At 55.8% G+C, this 18,761-nt stretch overlaps 5 protein-coding genes across 5 annotated transcripts; all 5 read right to left on the minus strand.

The window, feature by feature from the left end:
• Positions 1 to 789: 789 nt before the first annotated feature.
• On the minus strand, positions 790 to 3,784 carry SPRG_09521 (hypothetical protein; the record flags this gene model as incomplete). The annotated part of the gene is made up of 5 exons (XM_012348947.1): positions 790 to 979; positions 1,036 to 1,138; positions 1,186 to 1,497; positions 1,795 to 2,540; positions 2,588 to 3,784. 5 exons carry the CDS (start codon positions 3,782 to 3,784, stop codon positions 863 to 865), a joined length of 2,475 nt encoding a protein of 824 aa, XP_012204337.1. The 3' UTR covers positions 790 to 862.
• A 1,147-nt stretch (positions 3,785 to 4,931) lies between these two features.
• Positions 4,932 to 7,041, minus strand: SPRG_09522 (hypothetical protein; the record flags this gene model as incomplete). Its single annotated transcript, XM_012348948.1, has 1 exon — positions 4,932 to 7,041. Exon 1 carries the CDS (start codon positions 6,972 to 6,974, stop codon positions 4,932 to 4,934), a length of 2,043 nt encoding a protein of 680 aa, XP_012204338.1. The 5' UTR covers positions 6,975 to 7,041.
• A 1,265-nt stretch (positions 7,042 to 8,306) lies between these two features.
• SPRG_09523 (hypothetical protein) lies at positions 8,307 to 10,450 on the minus strand (the record flags this gene model as incomplete). Its single annotated transcript, XM_012348949.1, has 3 exons — positions 9,757 to 10,450; positions 8,708 to 9,705; positions 8,307 to 8,667 (listed from the first exon to the last, which is right to left on the minus strand). The coding sequence occupies exons 1-3, from the start codon at positions 10,441 to 10,443 to the stop codon at positions 8,307 to 8,309; spliced, it is 2,046 nt and encodes a 681-aa protein (XP_012204339.1). The 5' UTR covers positions 10,444 to 10,450.
• A 1,620-nt stretch (positions 10,451 to 12,070) lies between these two features.
• On the minus strand, positions 12,071 to 14,140 carry SPRG_22245 (hypothetical protein; the record flags this gene model as incomplete). The annotated part of the gene is made up of 1 exon (XM_012349036.1): positions 12,071 to 14,140. One exon carries the CDS (start codon positions 14,138 to 14,140, stop codon positions 12,071 to 12,073), a length of 2,070 nt encoding a protein of 689 aa, XP_012204426.1.
• A 4,189-nt stretch (positions 14,141 to 18,329) lies between these two features.
• On the minus strand, positions 18,330 to 18,536 carry SPRG_09524 (hypothetical protein; the record flags this gene model as incomplete). The annotated part of the gene is made up of 2 exons (XM_012348950.1): positions 18,330 to 18,462; positions 18,520 to 18,536. The coding sequence occupies 2 exons, from the start codon at positions 18,534 to 18,536 to the stop codon at positions 18,330 to 18,332; spliced, it is 150 nt and encodes a 49-aa protein (XP_012204340.1).
• Between the last annotated feature and the right edge of the window lie 225 nt (positions 18,537 to 18,761).

The following is an 18,761-nucleotide window of genomic DNA, read 5'->3' on the forward strand; positions in this document are numbered from 1 at the left end:
GAGATGACCAACACGCTCCGGTTCGTGCACGTGTACGCCGAGCCGACGGACGACGCGCTGGAAGCGATTTCCGCGCTCAAGGAGATGGTCGCGCTCTTCGATCGCATTTACCCCAAGCTCAAGGCCGACTTGGTCACGATCCACGGCAAGTTTGAACCCGCGCTCGTCCAGTGGCTCAGCCACGAGTACGACATGCCCACCAACATGATGTTCATCAAGCAGCCCACCAACCAGGCCGCGCACAAGGTCGCGGGTCGTGGCGTCCGCGTCATCACTGGCTAACGATAGATATGATTGGCGAGGTGGCAGATAATCTGGGATTCCAACGCCATTCGCCCGGAGTTTTTCCGGGATGGGGTGCCCGATTTCCGGACGATTACGGTTAGTTATTCGCCAACGTGGCAGATACCAGCCAATGGAAAGCGCCTCGGAATGGCAACCGCCGGCAACCGCCTGGCAACAGCCAATCAAATGCCTGGATACCAATTCCCAACGACGAATAGGATCGCTGGATACCAATTTAGACCCACCGGTCCAATTAACGTTTCATGCGGTGAAAGGCTCGATGACTAGCAGGCGATTGACTATCTTCCAACGCATCCATCGTGCAAATGGCCACAAAACGTGTATATTTCTATGCTAGCTTATAGTAAAGTACGTTGGTTGTTAAGGGCAACTTGGTAAAGCGCGTTCCGCTGATCGATGCTCATGTCCGTCCACACGCGCTGCATTGCGCCGACCGCAGTTTCCCGATTGCCTTCGGCATCGTCGAGCCGCTTAGGTGCAGCAGTGTACTTGTTCACCATGGCCAAACGGCAGGCTGCAAAACCTTCAGAGTTGAACCTGTGGGATTTCCGTCGGTTTAGCCCACACTCGGCGCAAGGCGTATCATCTTTTCGCGACCGGCGCGCCGCGAGAACGCGTCGTTGGACTGCGCTCGACGGCGGTGGCGAAGACGCTCGAGATTGGGTAGGCCGTGCTGTTGCATGGCGACTGTTGACTCCTGCAGCACCGTCTCCAGATGAGGCCTGCGACGAGGCTGCCCGCACTTGTGCTGTTGGTGCTGGAGCTGTTGGTGCTGTTGGTGCTGGAGCTGTTGGTGCTGGTGCTGGAGGCCCGGATGTTGTGGTTGATGTACCTTGAGCGCAACGCGCAGCGTCAAGATGGCGATCCGTCGTCCGCAACAAGTTTTTGCTTTGCTGGTTGAAGTCTTGTCGTTTCTCGTGCGTATCGCCCTTTGACTGCGCCGCCTCGATCGCCTTCGGCACGGCTTTAGTACCATACGCCTTCAAGTTCTCTGCGTCCTTGTACGTAAATTTGTCGACGGGCCACGTGAAGGTTTTGTACTGCACGACGGCCGAGTCGGTGGTCAGCGCCATCCCGATGACGGTGTTCCAGATCTCCGCCATGGACGAGAAATCGACGTTCTTCACCGTCGCGACAACGCTTCCGGACCGCCTTCGCTTCTTTGACTGCTTGGGAAAGTCCGGCAGCATCCTGCGGTAAAGATCTTTCTCTTCGTCGGTCCACACGTTGGACGGCAGATCCGAGATACCCATGCGCTCGCATATCCACGTGTCGCATCGTCGCCTGTGCTTCGCACACTTGGCCAGGAGGGTGCACAAATCAACGGAGCCATCGTCGAAAAGAGCTTTGTGCACCTTGAGCACCTCCGACGAAGTTTGTACACGCCCGCATCCGAAAAGTTCCGTGTCGTCGGCTGGGGCCGATGTCCAAGCTGGTGTGACCGGCTTCCACCCACGGCAAGAAGTCGGCATGGTCGATCGATCGTACCCAAGCTGCGAGTAGAGAGCGACGGTGTTGTTGAGCATGTCGATGTCGTACGTGGCCAAGAGCTTGTCGCCTTTGATTAAAGCGGCCTTGGTCAGGTTCCAACGCAAAACAGTGTCGAGGAGGACAAAGTGCAAGAGCTCGGGCGAAGACATGAAGCCATGGAGGCCTTTTTGGAGGTAGTGGTGGAACGATTCGAGTTGACTTGTGCTGCGGATCGTAGCGTAGACCGGGTCGTCTTCTGTGCCGATGTTGATGTGCATGTTGACGCCCTCGGGGTCCGTGAGCCAGCCGTTCTTGAGTTGCTTCAGGACCGACTCGTGGACCGCAGCCATTGACTTCTTGTACATGCCAGTAGTGGTCATATAGCGCGAGTAGATCTCTTTGAGAGCCTTCTTGATGGCCTTGCGGTCTTCGACGTGCGTGCGCACGCGCGGGTTGTGCCGGAAGAATGCATCCTCCTTGTCGCCGTACTTCTCTGGGTCGGTTGCCTTGAGGCGGTCAATGTCGGTCTTGTTGAGTACAAAGAACGCACTCGACAAGTCCGCCATGAATTGCTGTCGTGTTGGCTTGTCGTAGCACGCTTCAAAGTAGTCTTGGAGGACGTGGAATATGTCGCGGAGCACAACGACATCGTTGCCAAAGGCTTGGCGAAGAAATGCAGTATCGCTGCCCGGGTTGTCGACCCAGATGACACGGCATTTCTTGTCGTTGCTCTCGATACGGTGTCGCATCTTCTGGATCTCGTACTTGATCTCCTTCAAAGACTTTGCTTGCACAGCCAGAAGCCAACGACCTCCTGGTGCTCGTTCATGGTTGTTGCCATGCAGCTGTACAGCGGCTCGCCGTTGGCATTCTTGCCAAACTTGGCGACGCGGAACGTGTGGTCCATCCGAAAAAACTCGCCCGTCAGCGACGATATGTGGCCCATAATCAACGGCTCCAAGCACTTCATAGTTGTGTCGAATTGGTGGCGCGCCGATTTTTCCGAGATACCGCGGCAAGGCCAGTCGCCAAAGTCCACAAACTCGACGGGTGCGACGACCGGGGTGAAGTGCTGCTGGATGCCGCACTTCATCGAGACGCGATGATGGAGGTACCGTTGCTGGGCCTCCAAGTACATGCGCGTCATCGCAGCCTTGTGCACCTTCTCGAAAGCCGCAAAAGACAAACCGTTCATCTTCAGCTCACGGATCCATGTCGCCATCGTCGTCTTGACGACCCACCGCTTGAGCTTAGCGTAGGGATAGAAGCTTCGGATGAGCGGAGGAAGCGATTCGAGGAACTTGGGGTGCAAGGCCGAGAAGACGCTAGCGCGTTTGTTGGCAGCGCGAGCCACGGGACAGTTGTCGTGCTTGAACGAGCGAACCTTGCCCAGCGCGATGCTCTCCAAGCCAACGACAACTTGCCACGAGATATTCCAGCCGTTGAGATGGCATCCTTGCTCCCCGCAGGCAACGCATGTCAGCTCGAACTCGCGCATGGCATCGCCGTAAAACAAGAATGGGCACAAGACAAAGACTTGCATGTTGGAGAAGAGGAAGTCGAGCATCGTCGCGTCGCCTGCCTTGAGCAGCGCGTTCGGGAGCATGAAAGAGTCGTTGGACCACTTGGTCTTGTCCAAGGTCGCCGACTGGGCCACACGAGTGCTATACATCCTCGGAAGTGTCGCCGAGACGCGCCGCCAGTGCTCATCGAGGTGCGCCTTGAGATCGGAGCGATTGAAGCCGACAGGCTCGTCGAGTTCATCGTCTCCTTCATGGACTGCATCGCAGTTGTAGTCGTCTGGTCCTGGACCCGCGTCGGCAGCGGCGACGGCGGGCTCGAGTCTCGGCAAGTGAGGGAGCATGAGCTGTTGGCCTTGGTCCGCCGCCGAGCTGCCGCGGAGCTTCGGATGGAGCTTGCAGTGGTCGTGGTGCCTGGTACGCGAGCCGCAGTCGATACAATGCCCAGTGTCACTGCGGTGAGCTGGGTTGGGGCGGACGCGGGTCATCAGTGGCCGTGTCAATCGAAATCGGAAAATGGACGAGCGCTACGATAACCTCTAACATTCGATACTGGCTATTCGTTGCAACAGGTAGGACGCTCGACAAAGTGCGCCGGCGCCTGCCAGGAGCCAGATGTCAACCAATCAGAAGAAGAAAATCCGTTGAAAGCCACCAATCAGATCTCCGGATACCATGAACATTCCAGAGATTTGGCAGCCTCGCCTAGATATGCGTTTTGGATACCCTATACTATAGTCTACAATAGATTAGTGAATCAATGCAGAATAAGATATGTGATTTCATTCATTTTCTTTGATATATCAGTGAATCCGAGCAGACTCAGTTCTGCGATTTTGGGACATTTATTTCTTCGAGTTGCACGACTACGAACTTGGTGAGTTGAAGGTCCAGCGCTCTTCGTCGCGGTCGTTGGTCGGTCCCTGAAGTCATACTGCCTGCCGCCTACGGGTCACGACCTTTTTAATACAAAAAACAATGCAATGACGTGGCAAACGCACATCACAGTACGACTTTGCACTTCCAGTATCTCCGCATGACGCGAATTGTTTACGAGCGCAAGCTGGCGCTGAAGCATCTGCAGTCTCTCGGGATTCAAGCTCAACCGAAACCAGACGCAAGTCCTCACGCACTCGCCTCTGCCCAACGCCGACGGCAACTCTGCAGCTTGTTGAGCCGACGCTGCACAAGTCGACGATCCTGGCCGGAAAAGCCATGATACTGCAAGCGGTCTACCTACCAGTATTATCACTTATGATTTGCGTTACGGTACACAACATACTGTTCAGCAATTCGCGTCATGCGGAGATACTGGAAGTGCAAAGTCGTACTGTGATGTGCGTTTGCCACGTCATTGCTATGTTTTTTGTGTTAAAAAGGTCGTGACCCGTAGGCGGCAGGCAGTATGACTTCAGGGACCGACCAACGACCGCGACGAAGAGCGCTGGACCTTCAACTCACCAAGTTCGTAGTCGTGCAACTCGAAGAAATAAATGTCCCAAAATCGCAGAACTGAGTCTGCTCGGATTCACTGATATATCAAAGAAAATGAATGAAATCACATATCTTATTCTGCATTGATTCACTAATCTATTGTAGACTATAGTATAGGGTATCCAAAACGCATATCTATCGTTAGCCAGTGATGACGCGGACGCCACGACCCGCGACCTTGTGCGCGGCCTGGTTGGTGGGCTGCTTGATGAACATCATGTTGGTGGGCATGTCGTACTCGTGGCTGAGCCACTGGACGAGCGCGGGTTCAAACTTGCCGTGGATCGTGACCAAGTCGGCCTTGAGCTTGGGGTAAATGCGATCGAAGAGCGCGACCATCTCCTTGAGCGCGGAAATCGCTTCCAGCGCGTCGTCCGTCGGCTCGGCGTACACGTGCACGAACCGGAGCGTGTTGGTCATCTCGTTGCTGCGGACATACAAGATGACCTTGTTGAGCACCGTGAGATCCGGGGACTTGATGAAAAAGACAAACGGCTGCTCCTTGATGGCCTTGATGGTCTTGACGAGCAGCGACACGCGCGTGTTCTCGCGTTCGAAGAAGCGAATGTTGTCTTCCTTGACGACGCAGTCCATCTCGGCGGCGCGGCGCTCAATCTCTTCCGTGATCTCGTGCTTGCGACCACCGCCCGGCAGCAAGTTGATAACAAAAATGAGGCAGCGCAAGATCGTGACGCGCCAGAGCATGCCAAAGACGACGACCGCGACGCCGAGTGCGTAGTAGAAGAAGTAGGCAATCACGGACGGGTCGCCGAGGAGGATGCCAAAGTACCCGATCGCAATCAGCGTCGCGCCCGAGATGCAGGCCCACCACGGCGCGTGGACGTCGCGCGGAATGTCCTGGCGCTTGATCTTGAGCATCATGCAGCCCATCGCGAAGAGAAACATCATGGACAAGAACGAGTACGTGTAGACGCCGCCGAGGATGACATTGTCACCATCCAAGAGCAAGACCAGCGACGACGTGAGGAGGAAGAAGGCGAGGATGATCCAGTGGTTGGTGCCGCGCCACTTGTTTTCGGCGGCAAAGAACGCCGGCATGACGCGGTCGGACGCGAGACGGCGGTGGAGACCCGTGATGCCAACGTACGACGTCAGCACCGCGCCAGACAAGACGACGAACGCATCAATGCACACGATCCAGACCAGCCACTGACCCGCCGCAACTTGAGCCAAGTTGGCCAGCACCGTGTTGGCGTTGGCCTGCAACTCGGCGACCGGCAAGACACCGAGGCCGAGGACCGCGAGCGAAATGTTGTAAAAGGCCGAGAACGCCCACATGTTGCGCATCGTCTTGCGAAAGACACCGGGCTGTTGCTGCTCGACAAAGTTGGCCGACGATTCGAACCCCGTCACGCCCAGCATCGACGCCGCAAAGCCAAAGAAAATGGCCGTAAACACGTTGCCGTCAATGACCGAGCCGACAAAGTCGACATGCGGGTACGCCGAGTGCATGTTGTCCGTGATGATCTCGGGGTTCTGGATCGTGTAGATGAGGCACGAGACCGCGAGGACCGAGAGCGTCCCAATGTGAAACGAAAACATCATGAGCGCCACGACCGACGACTCGGAGATGCCAATGAAGACCAAGACAGCAAACACGCCCATCAAGCCCACGGTGGTCCCGACCACCGGCAGATCCGGCACCACAAACTGCAGGTAGTAGCACGCCGACGTCCCAGAGACGACCGCTGTCGCCGTGTATGCGAGCGTACTCAGCACAGCCGCGACGGCTGCGACGCGCTTCGAGGTCGTGTTCAAGAGGCAGTTGTACGACCCGCCGTTCATCGGGATCGCCGTGACCACTTCTTCGTAGATGAAGCGGTACATGTAGAGGACGACCGACACCATGGCCATGCAAATGGGCGCCAATTTGCCGGCCTTCAACGCGACGATACCGGCCGAGTAGAGCACGCTGGACATGATGTCGTTGCCGCAGATCGCCGTCGAGGGCCACTCGCCGAGGAGGTGCTTGGGCTTGTTGAGGTCGTCGCGGATCGCGTTGAGTTCGTCGGCCGGCGGCGTGACGTTCTCATGCTTGCCGAGTGCGTCTTGGAAGATGAACGTCGGGCCAGACGCAATCGTTTCGGTCACGGGAATGTGGAACACGCGCTGGCGGGTCGTTGTTGTCGTCTTGGGCGTCGTGGCTTCTTCGTAAGACGTCATGGTCGAGGCGAAATGCAAAGTGAGCTGTGTGGTTTGGTCGAAATCCTCGTGGTTGGGTGCCAGTGCGAGTGGTGTATTGAAGGATCGTTCAACATTTTCACCTTGTTGCCATGCGGTGCTGGCTTCACAACATCCTGTGCCGCCCACCTTGTATACATCTGCTTTGGCGCGCGCTTTTTACAAAGATGTGCTCCGTGGAGCTCCTCGCGTGTGGCTAGTATTTGCACGGTGGTCGTGTCCGGTTGTGTGGCGCGGGTGCCAGCTGGCACGGCCATAGGATGTGCTTGGATGTGGCTGACTAGGATGTGTCACCAACCTGCGTATCCTTCGGTCCATCCAGTCTGCAGTTTCGTTTTCAATGCAGTTCAGGTCCATAGAGCAACGCGGGTGGCATTGTTGCCGAGCTACGAAGCGATGTCCAATAAATAATAGTGAATGCATAGCGACCAATGAGCACATTCTTGTTGAGCGGCGAGGGGCGCTGATGAGGACACTCGTGTTGCCGCACCCATCATGACGCGACGTGTCCAAAGTGCAACTTTGGTCAATACACTTTCTCAAAAGCGTCTCTACTGTTGCGCGCCGCGAGTGCTACGGCTGAGCGTCATTACCGTACACGGTCAAGTGCCATGACTATGACAAGCTAAAGACGCGTGGAAATGAAGAGACTCGTCGGAGCCTGCCGTCCGACTTGCTTGGTCTATGAAGTCCGTACAGTCCGTAAGGACTACCGGTAGAGATATTTTTGATGGCATGGGTGCTTGAAGTCCACATCGTGGCGATCCGACAACGAGATGTGGACGGGCGCTGGCCACACTCTGACGACGCTCTTCGAACAAACCAAGCTCGCACGACATACTACGTAGTACTTGACACGCGATTGCTGGACCAGTGGTTCTAGCCACGACGGCATAGCGAGTCGTATGGTACCGTCTGTGGTCCATCCAGGACTTGTTGGCGGAGGAGAAACCGCCAGGGACCGCACTCGTTCTGAGGCCGGAAGGTCGAAGCACGCGCATAGAACTTTTTGATTGCGATCGCTTTCAGAAGGTCAAAATCTTACCAGTTCGGTAAATATTACACACATATTTCCTTGTGTGTATGGACCGGTGCACACAGTGATCGAACAAGTACCGGTGACACGTATTATGAAGCAGTAGCATGTGAAGTCGATTACGTGGGAGAAATATGTGCTTGATACCCCAAGCTTCGTCGATTGGATGCGACCAGCTCCAATGAACCACCCATGCTATCGCGCTGTCCACGCACAGATTGACAAGATGAAACCCAATAGAATACATTGTACTACCTTAACCAGCGAATATTAGACGACTAGCCCGTGATGACGCGGACGCCGCGACGCACGACCTTGTGCGAGATGCTATTTGTTGGCTGCTTGATGAACATCATGTTGGGCGGCAAGTTGAACTCTTTGCTGAGCCAGACAATGACCGCGGGTTCAAACCAGCCGCGGACCGTGAGCACGTCCATCTTGATCTTGGTGTACAAGTTGTCAATCACGTCGACGCGCTCCTTCAACAGCGCAATTGTCCGAAGCGCGTCATCGGTCGGCTCGGGGTAGACGTACACGAACCGGAGGCGGCTCGTGAGCTCGTTCTCACGCACGTACAACGTCACCTTGTTCATGAGCTTGAGGTCCGGCGTCTTGATGAAGAAAAAAGTACTCTTGGGCCTTCACCCGCTTGATCGTGCGGATGAGCGCGGTGGCGCACGCGTGCGTCTCCCGGTCGAAATCTTCATTGTCGTCGTCGTCGTCACCATGGTCACCAAGGACGCCGTGTTGCCGGTTGTGGAAGACAGTCAGCATCGCGACGTCGTCCGTGTCGGTCGGTTTGGCACCCGTATTGGTGACAATATTGACCATAAACACAAAACAGCGCAGAAGCGTGACGCGCCATAGCATTGTAAACACGACGAGTGCGATACCGAGCACGTAGTAGAAAAAGTACATGAGGACCGACGGGTTCCCAAGCACAATGCCGAGGTACCCGACAAAAATGCACGAAGCGCCGATGAGGCAGACCCACCACGGTGCGCGAACGTCGCGCGGAATGTGCTGGCGCTTGACCTTGAGCACCATGCAGCCGATCGCAAAGAGAAACATCATGGACAAGAACGAGTACGTGTAGACGCCACCGAGGATGACATTGTCGCCGTCCAAGAGCCAGACCAGCGACGACGTGAGGAGGAAGAAGCTCAGAATGATCCAGTGCGTCGTATTACGCCACGCATTCTTGCGCGAGAGGAACCGAGGCAGGACGCGATCGGTGCTGAGACGGCGGAGGAGGCCGTTGCCACCGACGTACGCCGTCAGCACCGCTCCGGAAAGCACGCAAAACGCATCGATACAGACCAGCCACTTGAGCCACGGGCCGCCAGCGACCAAACCCATGTTGGCGAGCGCCGTGTTGGCGTTGTGGATGAGGCCGTTGGGGCCGTAGAGTGGCAGCACCCCCATCGAGAGGATCGAGAGCACAATGTTGAAGATCGACGAGAGCGCCCACATGTTGCGCATCGTCTTGCGAAAGATACCGGGCTGCTGCTGCTCGACAAAGTTGGCCGACGTCTCGTAGCCCGTGACGCCCAGCATCGACGCCGCAAAGCCAAAGAAGAGCGCTGTGCCGACGCTGCCGTCGACGACCGAGCCGACAAAGTCGACTTGCGGGTACGGCGCGTGCCAATTGTCGATCAAAATGCTCGGGTGTTGAATCTACATCCATACCAATAATCAGAACTGATAGAAGATATCCGAATGTAGTACCGTGTAGACCAAGCTCGCGACCGCAAGAATCGTGAGCGTGAGAACGTGCAAGACAAAGATGACGAGCGCAACGACCGCCGACTCGGACAAGCCGAGGAAAAAGAGGAGGGCGAAGGCACCGAGGAGACACACGGTCGTGCCGACGACCGGCAACTCCGGCACGACAAACTGGAGGTAGTAGCACGCCGATGTTCCGGAGACGACGGCGGTTGCCGTGTACGAGAGGATGCTCAGCACTGCCGCAAACGACGCGAACCGCTTCGAGGTTGTGTTCAAAAGGCAGTTGTACGACCCGCCGTTGATCGGGATCGCGGTCACGACCTCTTCGTAAATGAAGCGGTACAGGTAGAGCACAAAGGACACCATGACCATGCAAAAGGGCGCGAGGTTCCCGGCCTTCAAGGCAACGATACCGGCCGAGTAGAGCACGCTGGACATGATGTCGTTGCCGCAGAGCGCTGTCGAGGGCCACTCGCTCAAGAGGTGCTTGGCGCGCGCGTTGAGTTTGGCGCGAATGTCGACGAGATCGTCGAGCGGTGGTCGAATCGTGTCCGACTTGCGGTTGTACATGGAAGACGCCGTGGTACCAAAGGATAGAGCTTCTTGCGGCTGGTGTTGGATCTGGTCGAGGCCCGTAAAGAGTGTGAGCTTGTGTCCTGGCGTCGGCGCGGCCTGGTACCCCGACATGCGACTGGTTGGCCGAATGCGAAAATGATGCACGCTGACGATCGGATGTGCTGCGGTCGTCAGGCGCTGTAACGGCCGTGCCAGAAAGGCAACATCAAATCCATCTGGTTTTTCAGATCAATTGCAGCCACACACGCGACTCATCGCCAGATGTGGCGCGGTCCGCCCCCTCCATGTGGCAAGTGCGCATCCCACACGACAGCTCTGCCAACTTGCTTTAAAGTCTACTCGAAAGGTCGTCGACATTCCGACGTGCGTGTGTCGTACGACGGCAGCTGACGTGGCCTCCATCCCAAGAGCTCGTACGCCTCGATGCAAGGCTTCAAGGGTACAGGACCCGACCCGATGATCGTTTTGGCCGCGTCTGTCCAGTGCATTGCAAGGCTGGCATCCCACGGTCCAAAGGTTCGTGAGTGTGTGGCGAGTTCGAGTACTGTCGTGCGGCAGTATAAACCCAGAGTCGAGCTCCCGTGCAACGGCGGTGAACAGCTCGATACTTGCGTATAGTAGATATATATCAACCGCAAAAGAATACACTACAGGCTGTAGTAATGACTGACCACAGATGGACTGCATCAGCAACCTGAAGCAACGGGCGCATCGACGTCGAGAGGCCGCACAGCGATCTTGATCAGGTACGTACCACCGCCAATACGAACGACCGTCGTGCGCTGGGTCCTCCTCATTCTGGCGTGGCACGCGCTCCTCCACCAGACGACGAGTATCCAAGAGAAGAAGCACGTTTGAAGAGACGCACGTTGACACCACTAGCAACGACCTACACGTATGTTGTTGTTGAACTGAGTTCTATTACATGCAATTAGAAAGATATGGTGGACTTCCTCATGCGCTCGTGCGGCGTGGTCGGTGCGTCAAGCGAGGAGCATTAGTGGTCGTGATTCGAGATTGTGCGAGGGACCAGGTAGCGTGCACACCAAGGGTCGTCGCAGAGAGCGATCAGCGACGCGTCAAGCGAGGGCACCACAGCGCGACTTCCACGTATGTGCTTGCCAGTAATATATCCACCCTTGGAACGATGGACGAGCGACTCTTCGTGCACCTTGCACACACACTGTGGTGCAAACGAAACCCCACCTTAAGCATCCTACTTGATCGGCAAGGCAGCAAAAGCGGCTCGCTATGATCTCGTTTCGAGCGTAGGGTGCAGGCGACGACCAGAGTCAGGGACCATCAAATGCCTTACCGCACAATTTGCGGTAGGGCGGGATCCTCATACACGCACAGCTGAGCCTGCTCTACGCAATGCACATCATCACGGGTTGCGCCGTGATCGCCGTGATCGCTAGTGTTAGCGTGCGCGTCGTGCCAGGGCTCTCGGTCGTCACCGCATGCTCCGCTTGTCTAGTTGGTTGCCGAAGCGAAGGAGCAACGCGCCAAGGACAACATTGTCGCAGTGGTAGGGTTGTAGTCATCGTCGGCCCGTGCATCAGCCGTCACCGACTAGGCAAGCATATGTCGACAAGTAGTGTCACTCGTGGATCTGCCGTCTGTGGTCTCAACAACCATCACGTTGGTGCTCTCAAAGGGCAGTCGTGGCTCCATGCAATGTCGTATTGAGGTAATGTACTGTAGGGTTAGGTTAATGGGTAGCTACACAGGGCGAGGATTAGCCCGTAATGACGCGGACGCCGCAGCCCGAGACCTTGTGCACGGTCGAGTTGGTGGGCTGCTTGATAAACATCATGTTGGTCGGCATCTTGTACTCCTTGCTGAGCCACATGATAGTCGCGGGGCTAAACGACGCGTGGATCGACACAAAGTCCGTCTTGATCTTGGGGTAAATCCGATCAAAGAGCGCAACCATCTCCTGAAGCGCATGAATGGTATCCATCGCTTCGTCCGTCACGTCGGGATAGACGTGCACGAATCGGAGCGTCGTCGTCATCTCGTTGTTGCGGACATACAAGATGACCTTGTTGAGGACTGTGAGGTCCGGGGACTTGACGAAGAAGACAAACGGCTGCGTCTTGATGGCCTTGATCGTCTTGACAAGCAGCGCGACACGCTTGTTTTCGCGCTCGAAAAACCGAATGTTGTCTTCCTTGACGACCACGTCCATCTCAGCCGCGCGGCGCTCAATCTCCTCGTTGATCTCGAGCTTGGTCGCGCGCTTGTGCGGCAGCAAGTTGGCCAAAAAGATCAAGCAGCGAAGGACCGTCACGCGCGCCAGCATCATATAGACGACAAACGCAACACCGAGGGCGTAGTACGCGAAGTACATGAGCACCGCCGGGTCACCGAGGAGGATGCCAAAGTACCCGATCGCAATCAGCGTCGCGCCCGAGATGCAGGCCCACCACGGTGCGTGGACGTCGCGCGGAATGTCTTGGCGCTTGATCTTGAGCATCATGCAGCCCATCGCAAAGAGAAACATGAGCGAGAGGAACGAGTACGTGTAGACACCGCCGAGGATGACATTGTCGCCGTCCAAGAGCAAGACCAGCGACGCGTTGAGGAGGAAGAAGGCGAGGATGATCCAGTGGTTGGTACCGCGCCACTTGTTCTCAGCCGCAAGGATCGACGGCATGACGCGGTCAGACGAGAGGCGACGCACGAGGCCGTTGATTCCGACGTACGAGGTCAAGACGGCGCCGGACAAGACGACAAACGCATCGATCGAGACCATCCACGCGAGCCAGTCGCCGGCCGCGACTTGGGCCATATTGGCCAGCACCGTGTTGGCGTTGGCTTGAAGGCCCGATGGTCCGTAGATCGGAAGCACGCCCATCGAGAGAATCGAGAGCGAAATGTTGTAAAACGACGAGAACGCCCACATGTTGCGCAGCGTCTTGCGAAAGACACCGGGCTGTTGCTGCTCGACAAAGTTGGCGGACGATTCGAACCCCGTCACGCCGAGCATCGACGCCGAAAAGCCAAAGAAAATGGCTGTAAACACGTTGCCGTCAATGACCGAGCCGACAAAGTCGACGTGCGGGTACGCCGAATGGTAGTTGGCCTGGATGATCTCGGGGTTCTGGATCGTGTGGATGAGCGAGGCGACGACGAGGATCCCGAGCGTGAGGATGTGAAAGCTAAAGATGACGAGCGCGACGATCGACGATTCGGCAATGCCAATGAGCACGAGGAGCGCAAAGAAGCCGAGTAGCCCGATCGTCGTGCCCACGACCGGCAGCGACGGGACCGAGTACTGGAGGTAGTAGCACGCCGACGTCCCGGAGACAACCGCCGTCGCCGTGTACGCGAGGATGCTAAGCACGGCCGCAAACGACGCAAAGCGCTTGGACGTCGTGTTGAGGAGGCAGTTGTACGACCCGCCATTCATGGGAATCGCCGTGACCACTTCTTCGTAGATGAAGCGGAACATGTACAAGATGAGCGAGATCATGCCCATGCAGATGGGCGCGAGCTTCCCGGCCTTCAACGAGACGATGCCGGACGAGTACATGACGCTGGACATGATGTCGTTGCCGCAGATCGCCGTCGAGGGCCACTCGCCGAGGAGGTGCTTGGGCTTCTCGAGGTCGTTGCGGATCGCATTGAGCTCGTCGGCCGGCGGCGTGATGTTCTCATGCTTCCCGAGCTCTTCCTGGTAGATGAAGGACGGGCCGGTTGCCATGCTCTCGGCGACCGTGATCTGGAAGACGCGCTTCCGCGTCGTCGGTGGCGGCGGCGCGACCGCGGGGCTCGCCAGCGCTGCGTACTGGGAGCCGTCCATGGGGGCGCTTGGGGAGGAGCTCGCAAATTGGCAAATGAACCACCGAAGGGACCTTCAGTGCAAACGATCGCCCTCGCCAAGTGCACCAACAACTTGGTTCTTGTATGCAAGATCGGCGCCGGCGTGACTCACACCTTGACCTTGTATACGGAGAAATGACTTCGATCCCGGTCGTTATTTATATTAATATACCATTTCAATACAAACACCGAGACGTATTTAAGGTAAGCAGCGCGTATTTTATTGCGGCATCTAAGATCCCAAAGATATTATTTTGCTCTCGGCGCGTACAATAGAATGCAGGAGGTCGGAGATCGGCGACGTCAACGTTTTATTGACCAATCAATATCCATGTAAACACGTACAGTGATGTGGATTGGTCAGTTGAATAAATGTTCCACCACTCACCATGGGCACGACGACAGTACGCATCAGGTGCTGTCAAATACAGGCGCAGCTGGCCCGCTCACCCTAGGTGAAAATTCACATCGCCGAGTCAGGTGCCACATCGCGCTCGCCACATCGCCAGGCGCACCTATACAATGGCTGCCACCTGGGACTGAATTCCGCGGATGCAAGGCGCCATGACCGTCCATTGCAGGCCTCCAATCGGAAAATGGGTGCATCACCCATAGCGTTCGGATCGAATGCGACGAATGATTGAAGCTACTCTGGCCTCACGCCAGTCAGATTCATCGGACCATATTTCTTGCAGTCTGTAAGACACTGGTGCATAGCATGGGTGCATAGCACACCCGCGCCGCACAGTATATGGCGCGGGATGTGGGGTCGACAATATTGAGGGTCCTGTGCTCTCAAGCTGTGCTCGCAGCACATCCGTGCGGCGGGGATGTGCTGCATGGGTCATGGCTGCATGCAATTAGGTGGCGCAAGTACTAGTACCTGGCACTGGGTATAATAGCGTCCGCGAATTAAACAACTGCGGAGCATGGCGTGGATCATGCACGCGGTGCCATCATCTACGACGCAAATGGGCTTGCCACGTCATGGCGGTTTCACGCGATGGACAGATTTCAGTCACTGGGTGGCCTCGTGGAGTGCGACGCGACAGATCTGGCCTCACAAGTACCGGTACACCCAATCCGTTCAAGGTGTCGCTGGGGACATTGTTTTGACGTCGGGCAATGCGTCGGGTCCAACGGGCACTATCAACGTGGCGGTCTCGGAGAGCCAAGGCGCGGCTGGCGGCAGCATTACGTTGGCTGCCGACGACTAGCGGCAACATTGTTTTGGCGACAGTTGCGAGTGCTAGTACGGTGAAGGGCCACCGTTTTTGTAGGTGCACCGTGTCTAAACGATGCCCCAGCCATAGAATTCTCTTCTGTCGACGTCTTGACGTGTCGAGAAAAAATCAAATGATCAAAGGCCAATATATCCTTGAGGACTTGAGAAAAGATTAAAAAAGAGCGAAGAACGTATTAAAAAAGAGCGAACCAAAAAATGGCAGGAAAAAGAGCGGAACTTTTGACAATGGCAGAGAAAAAAGAGCGGGGAATCGAAATAGAATAAAAACAAATTTCCGGATGAAAACGGCAGAAAAACAAGCGGTACGATACAGCGGCAATGGCAGAAAAAGAGCGATAGGCAATACCGGTGCGGTAGAAGATATGCGCATGAATATACTTATTGGAACGGCAGAAAAAAGAGCGATAGGCAATACCGGTGCGGTAGTAGATATGCGCATGAATATACTTATTGGGAGATAATGAAGCTTTAGAAATTCACTACGGGCCGGCAACGTTTGCGCCGTTGGTCCACGACTGCTCAATAAGCTCGGCGTTGTCTGCAAGCCTGATCGTCCACGTGTAGACGCCCGTTGACTGGTCGAGGCCGATGACCCTGCCAGCGACGAGTTGAGGTCGGCCGTTGATTTGACTGGGGTAGAGGACGTTCCAGTTGATGATGTATGCAGCTTGCTGTACGATCCTCGCCAGGATGCGTCTGGCGGAGTACTGGCTGTTGTTACCAGGCGCGACCGCGGGTTCGCCATCGCGGACCAAGGCCGTCCCGGTCCTACGGGGGCGACCAGGGGGGCGCCGTGCAGGGATCCTCTCAAGAACGTCGTCGAGGTCGATGAGCCCGATGCGGTGCATCACCGCAATTGAATGAGAGCAGAACCACCCTGTGCGACAGAAGTGTTTACATTGGCACCTGAATTTGGTCCCAATGTCTGCAGCCTATTTCGAGTGGTTGTATAGACCGATGTGTAGGAGGTACGGAGCTGGACCGTGTCGCGAGTGGGGTCCATTACTTCGCCCACGGTTTGCGGACGCGTTGACGAGGAATCCGAGGGACACCTCACGTGATGGGCCCAGCTGGAAGTACTCCAGCATGTTCGACAGGTTGCTGACGACTGCCGCGGCGATACAGTCAAATTGGAGCTGGGTAACTCGAGGTGCGTCAAAAGAGGACGCACGGAGTCTTCCCAAAATTCTTTGCCGGCGCGCTGGCTCACGGCACGGTGGACATGTGGCCAACACGCAAGCAATCAAATACCTGGCCAGACTGCCTCGAAACCTGCCGCAAGGGCAGGATAATGATCGAGGCACCCGAACTTGACGTCGAGTACAATGCCAAACAAAGTGGTGGCACTGGTGTGCACGGCCCGACACAGCGCTGTAAACGCAACCGTTGATTCGGCACGACAGAACATGTAGGCCCACGGTCGGAAAGAGTGGACATCCGCATAGCCATCTCGACGTGTACACTCGGTACCTATAGCCGTGAGTGTATTAAAGGAAATGATATCCACAACCAACGACACCGACCCGTGACAAAGCCGCTATATTTCAATGTATCAATCATGCAACAGCTTGTATCAACTTGCACCAACTCCGACACGAGCTGCCTCTAACAATAGTACCATCTGCAGTATCAAATGGACTGATAGTAAGAAAAACCAAGTACCGGGTACATGATCGAAAGTTGCATGGTTGGATGCAATGTGGTATTACACTTCAAAACCACCATCTTTGTCCCGCTCGTCAGTGGCTCCGTTTGATAGATCTCGAACGAAGCGAGCGTACGCCGCATTGTGGTGACTGCACGTGTGACGGTACCTCTCACAGGATCCTGATTTGCGGTCTCTCGGTGCCCCACATCGAGGCGGTGAGGTGACGCTGTCAACGTGCTTACCCGTTTTGCGGTACGGACATTTGTCTCGAAGCATCGCACACCGCTTCTTTGCCGAGGTCATAGCGTTGCAGCACGCCGAGGCTACACCTTCTGACACGCGACTGGCACTGTGCTGCGAGAGCAAGAGGCCGAAAGCATCGGCCCCGTATTCTAAAAACCGACGTGAGCATCGGGGGCGGATGCGCTGTGGCCGTTGAGTGGGCCGACATGGCGCTGAGTCGTTTTCGCGCGCTTGCCCGCTTTGGGCCCTTCCCACAGTTGCGGATCTTCTTCGCCTTCACCTTCTGGTTCTTGTTGCGACCAGCCATGGTAATCTGCAATTACCATCGACGGTTGCCGTTTCGGTAGGATTATATGGAAGGTCCCATCTCTTTGTTCGAAATCATTGATTGCAAGGCTGCATCGGAGCTCGCGCAGCGGCAACCGGCCGTTACACGCGGGCGGCCAAGAAGACACAACAGGCCCAGGCCGACATCGTCGCACGGATGACAATCAAGACGACCACCAAGAAAACCGCACCAACCAGAACAAGGCAGGCGACCGGCACGAACACGTCAAACCGAGCGTGCCCCGAAGGAACCAAGTAGGACCAGAAAGAGTAGATAGCTTTCATTTTAGGATAGTTCTTCAAGCTAACCCACCTCGCCACCCGAGCGACGCAATACATTTGCCATCCCCCAACGCCGAGTGTAACCTGCCCATCGCTCTTTTTCTGCCATTGCCGCTGTATCGTACCGCTTGTTTTTCTGCCGTTTTCATCCGGAAATTTGTTTTTATTCTATTTCGATTCCCCGCTCTTTTTTCTACCATTGTCAAAAGTTCCGCTCTTTTTCCTGCCATTTTTTGGTTCGCTCTTTTTTAATACGTTCTTCGCTCTTTTTTAATCCGCACCCTTGAGGACTTGTATTAATAGGATTGGCTCCAATCATTCAACAAAGCGATGTGTTTCGGGCATGCATGCAGTTACGGAGTTGTCTTGAGCTACCGGTATGATCCGGTGATGGAGTATCGAGCGTTTAGCCCGCAATGAGGATCACACCTCAGCGCGCGTCGCCGGTGAAGTCGGCCACTTGATGATCATCAAGTTGGTCGCAACCTTGTACTCGTGGTTGATCCAGAGCACGGTCACAGCGTCAACCCGGCCGCGTATCGAGACAAAGTCCGAGCTACAATATTGTACACAAAAATGTGTCGACCACGCCATTTTCCGGCCATGGGCGCACCGCAGTTTCGGGTACATGGCTTCAATGCTACGTACTAGAGTATGTACTTATCGTTATGTCCCTTGATGGCATCAGACGAATCAACCATTTGACGAAGGCACCCGATCGTGCTGCTGGCGTCGTCGACTTCGTACAAGTGAATAAACTTGAGCGTGCGTGTGATCTCGTTGTTGCGGATATATTCCCTTGCGGTAGGGCACGGGCTCGGGGGCAGCGTGCGTCGCCGCTTCGAATCTCTCTTG

Source organism: Saprolegnia parasitica, assembly GCF_000151545.1.
Source record: "Saprolegnia parasitica CBS 223.65 unplaced genomic scaffold supercont2.49, whole genome shotgun sequence".
In the NCBI taxonomy this organism is placed as follows: Eukaryota; Oomycota; class Saprolegniomycetes; order Saprolegniales; family Saprolegniaceae; genus Saprolegnia; species Saprolegnia parasitica.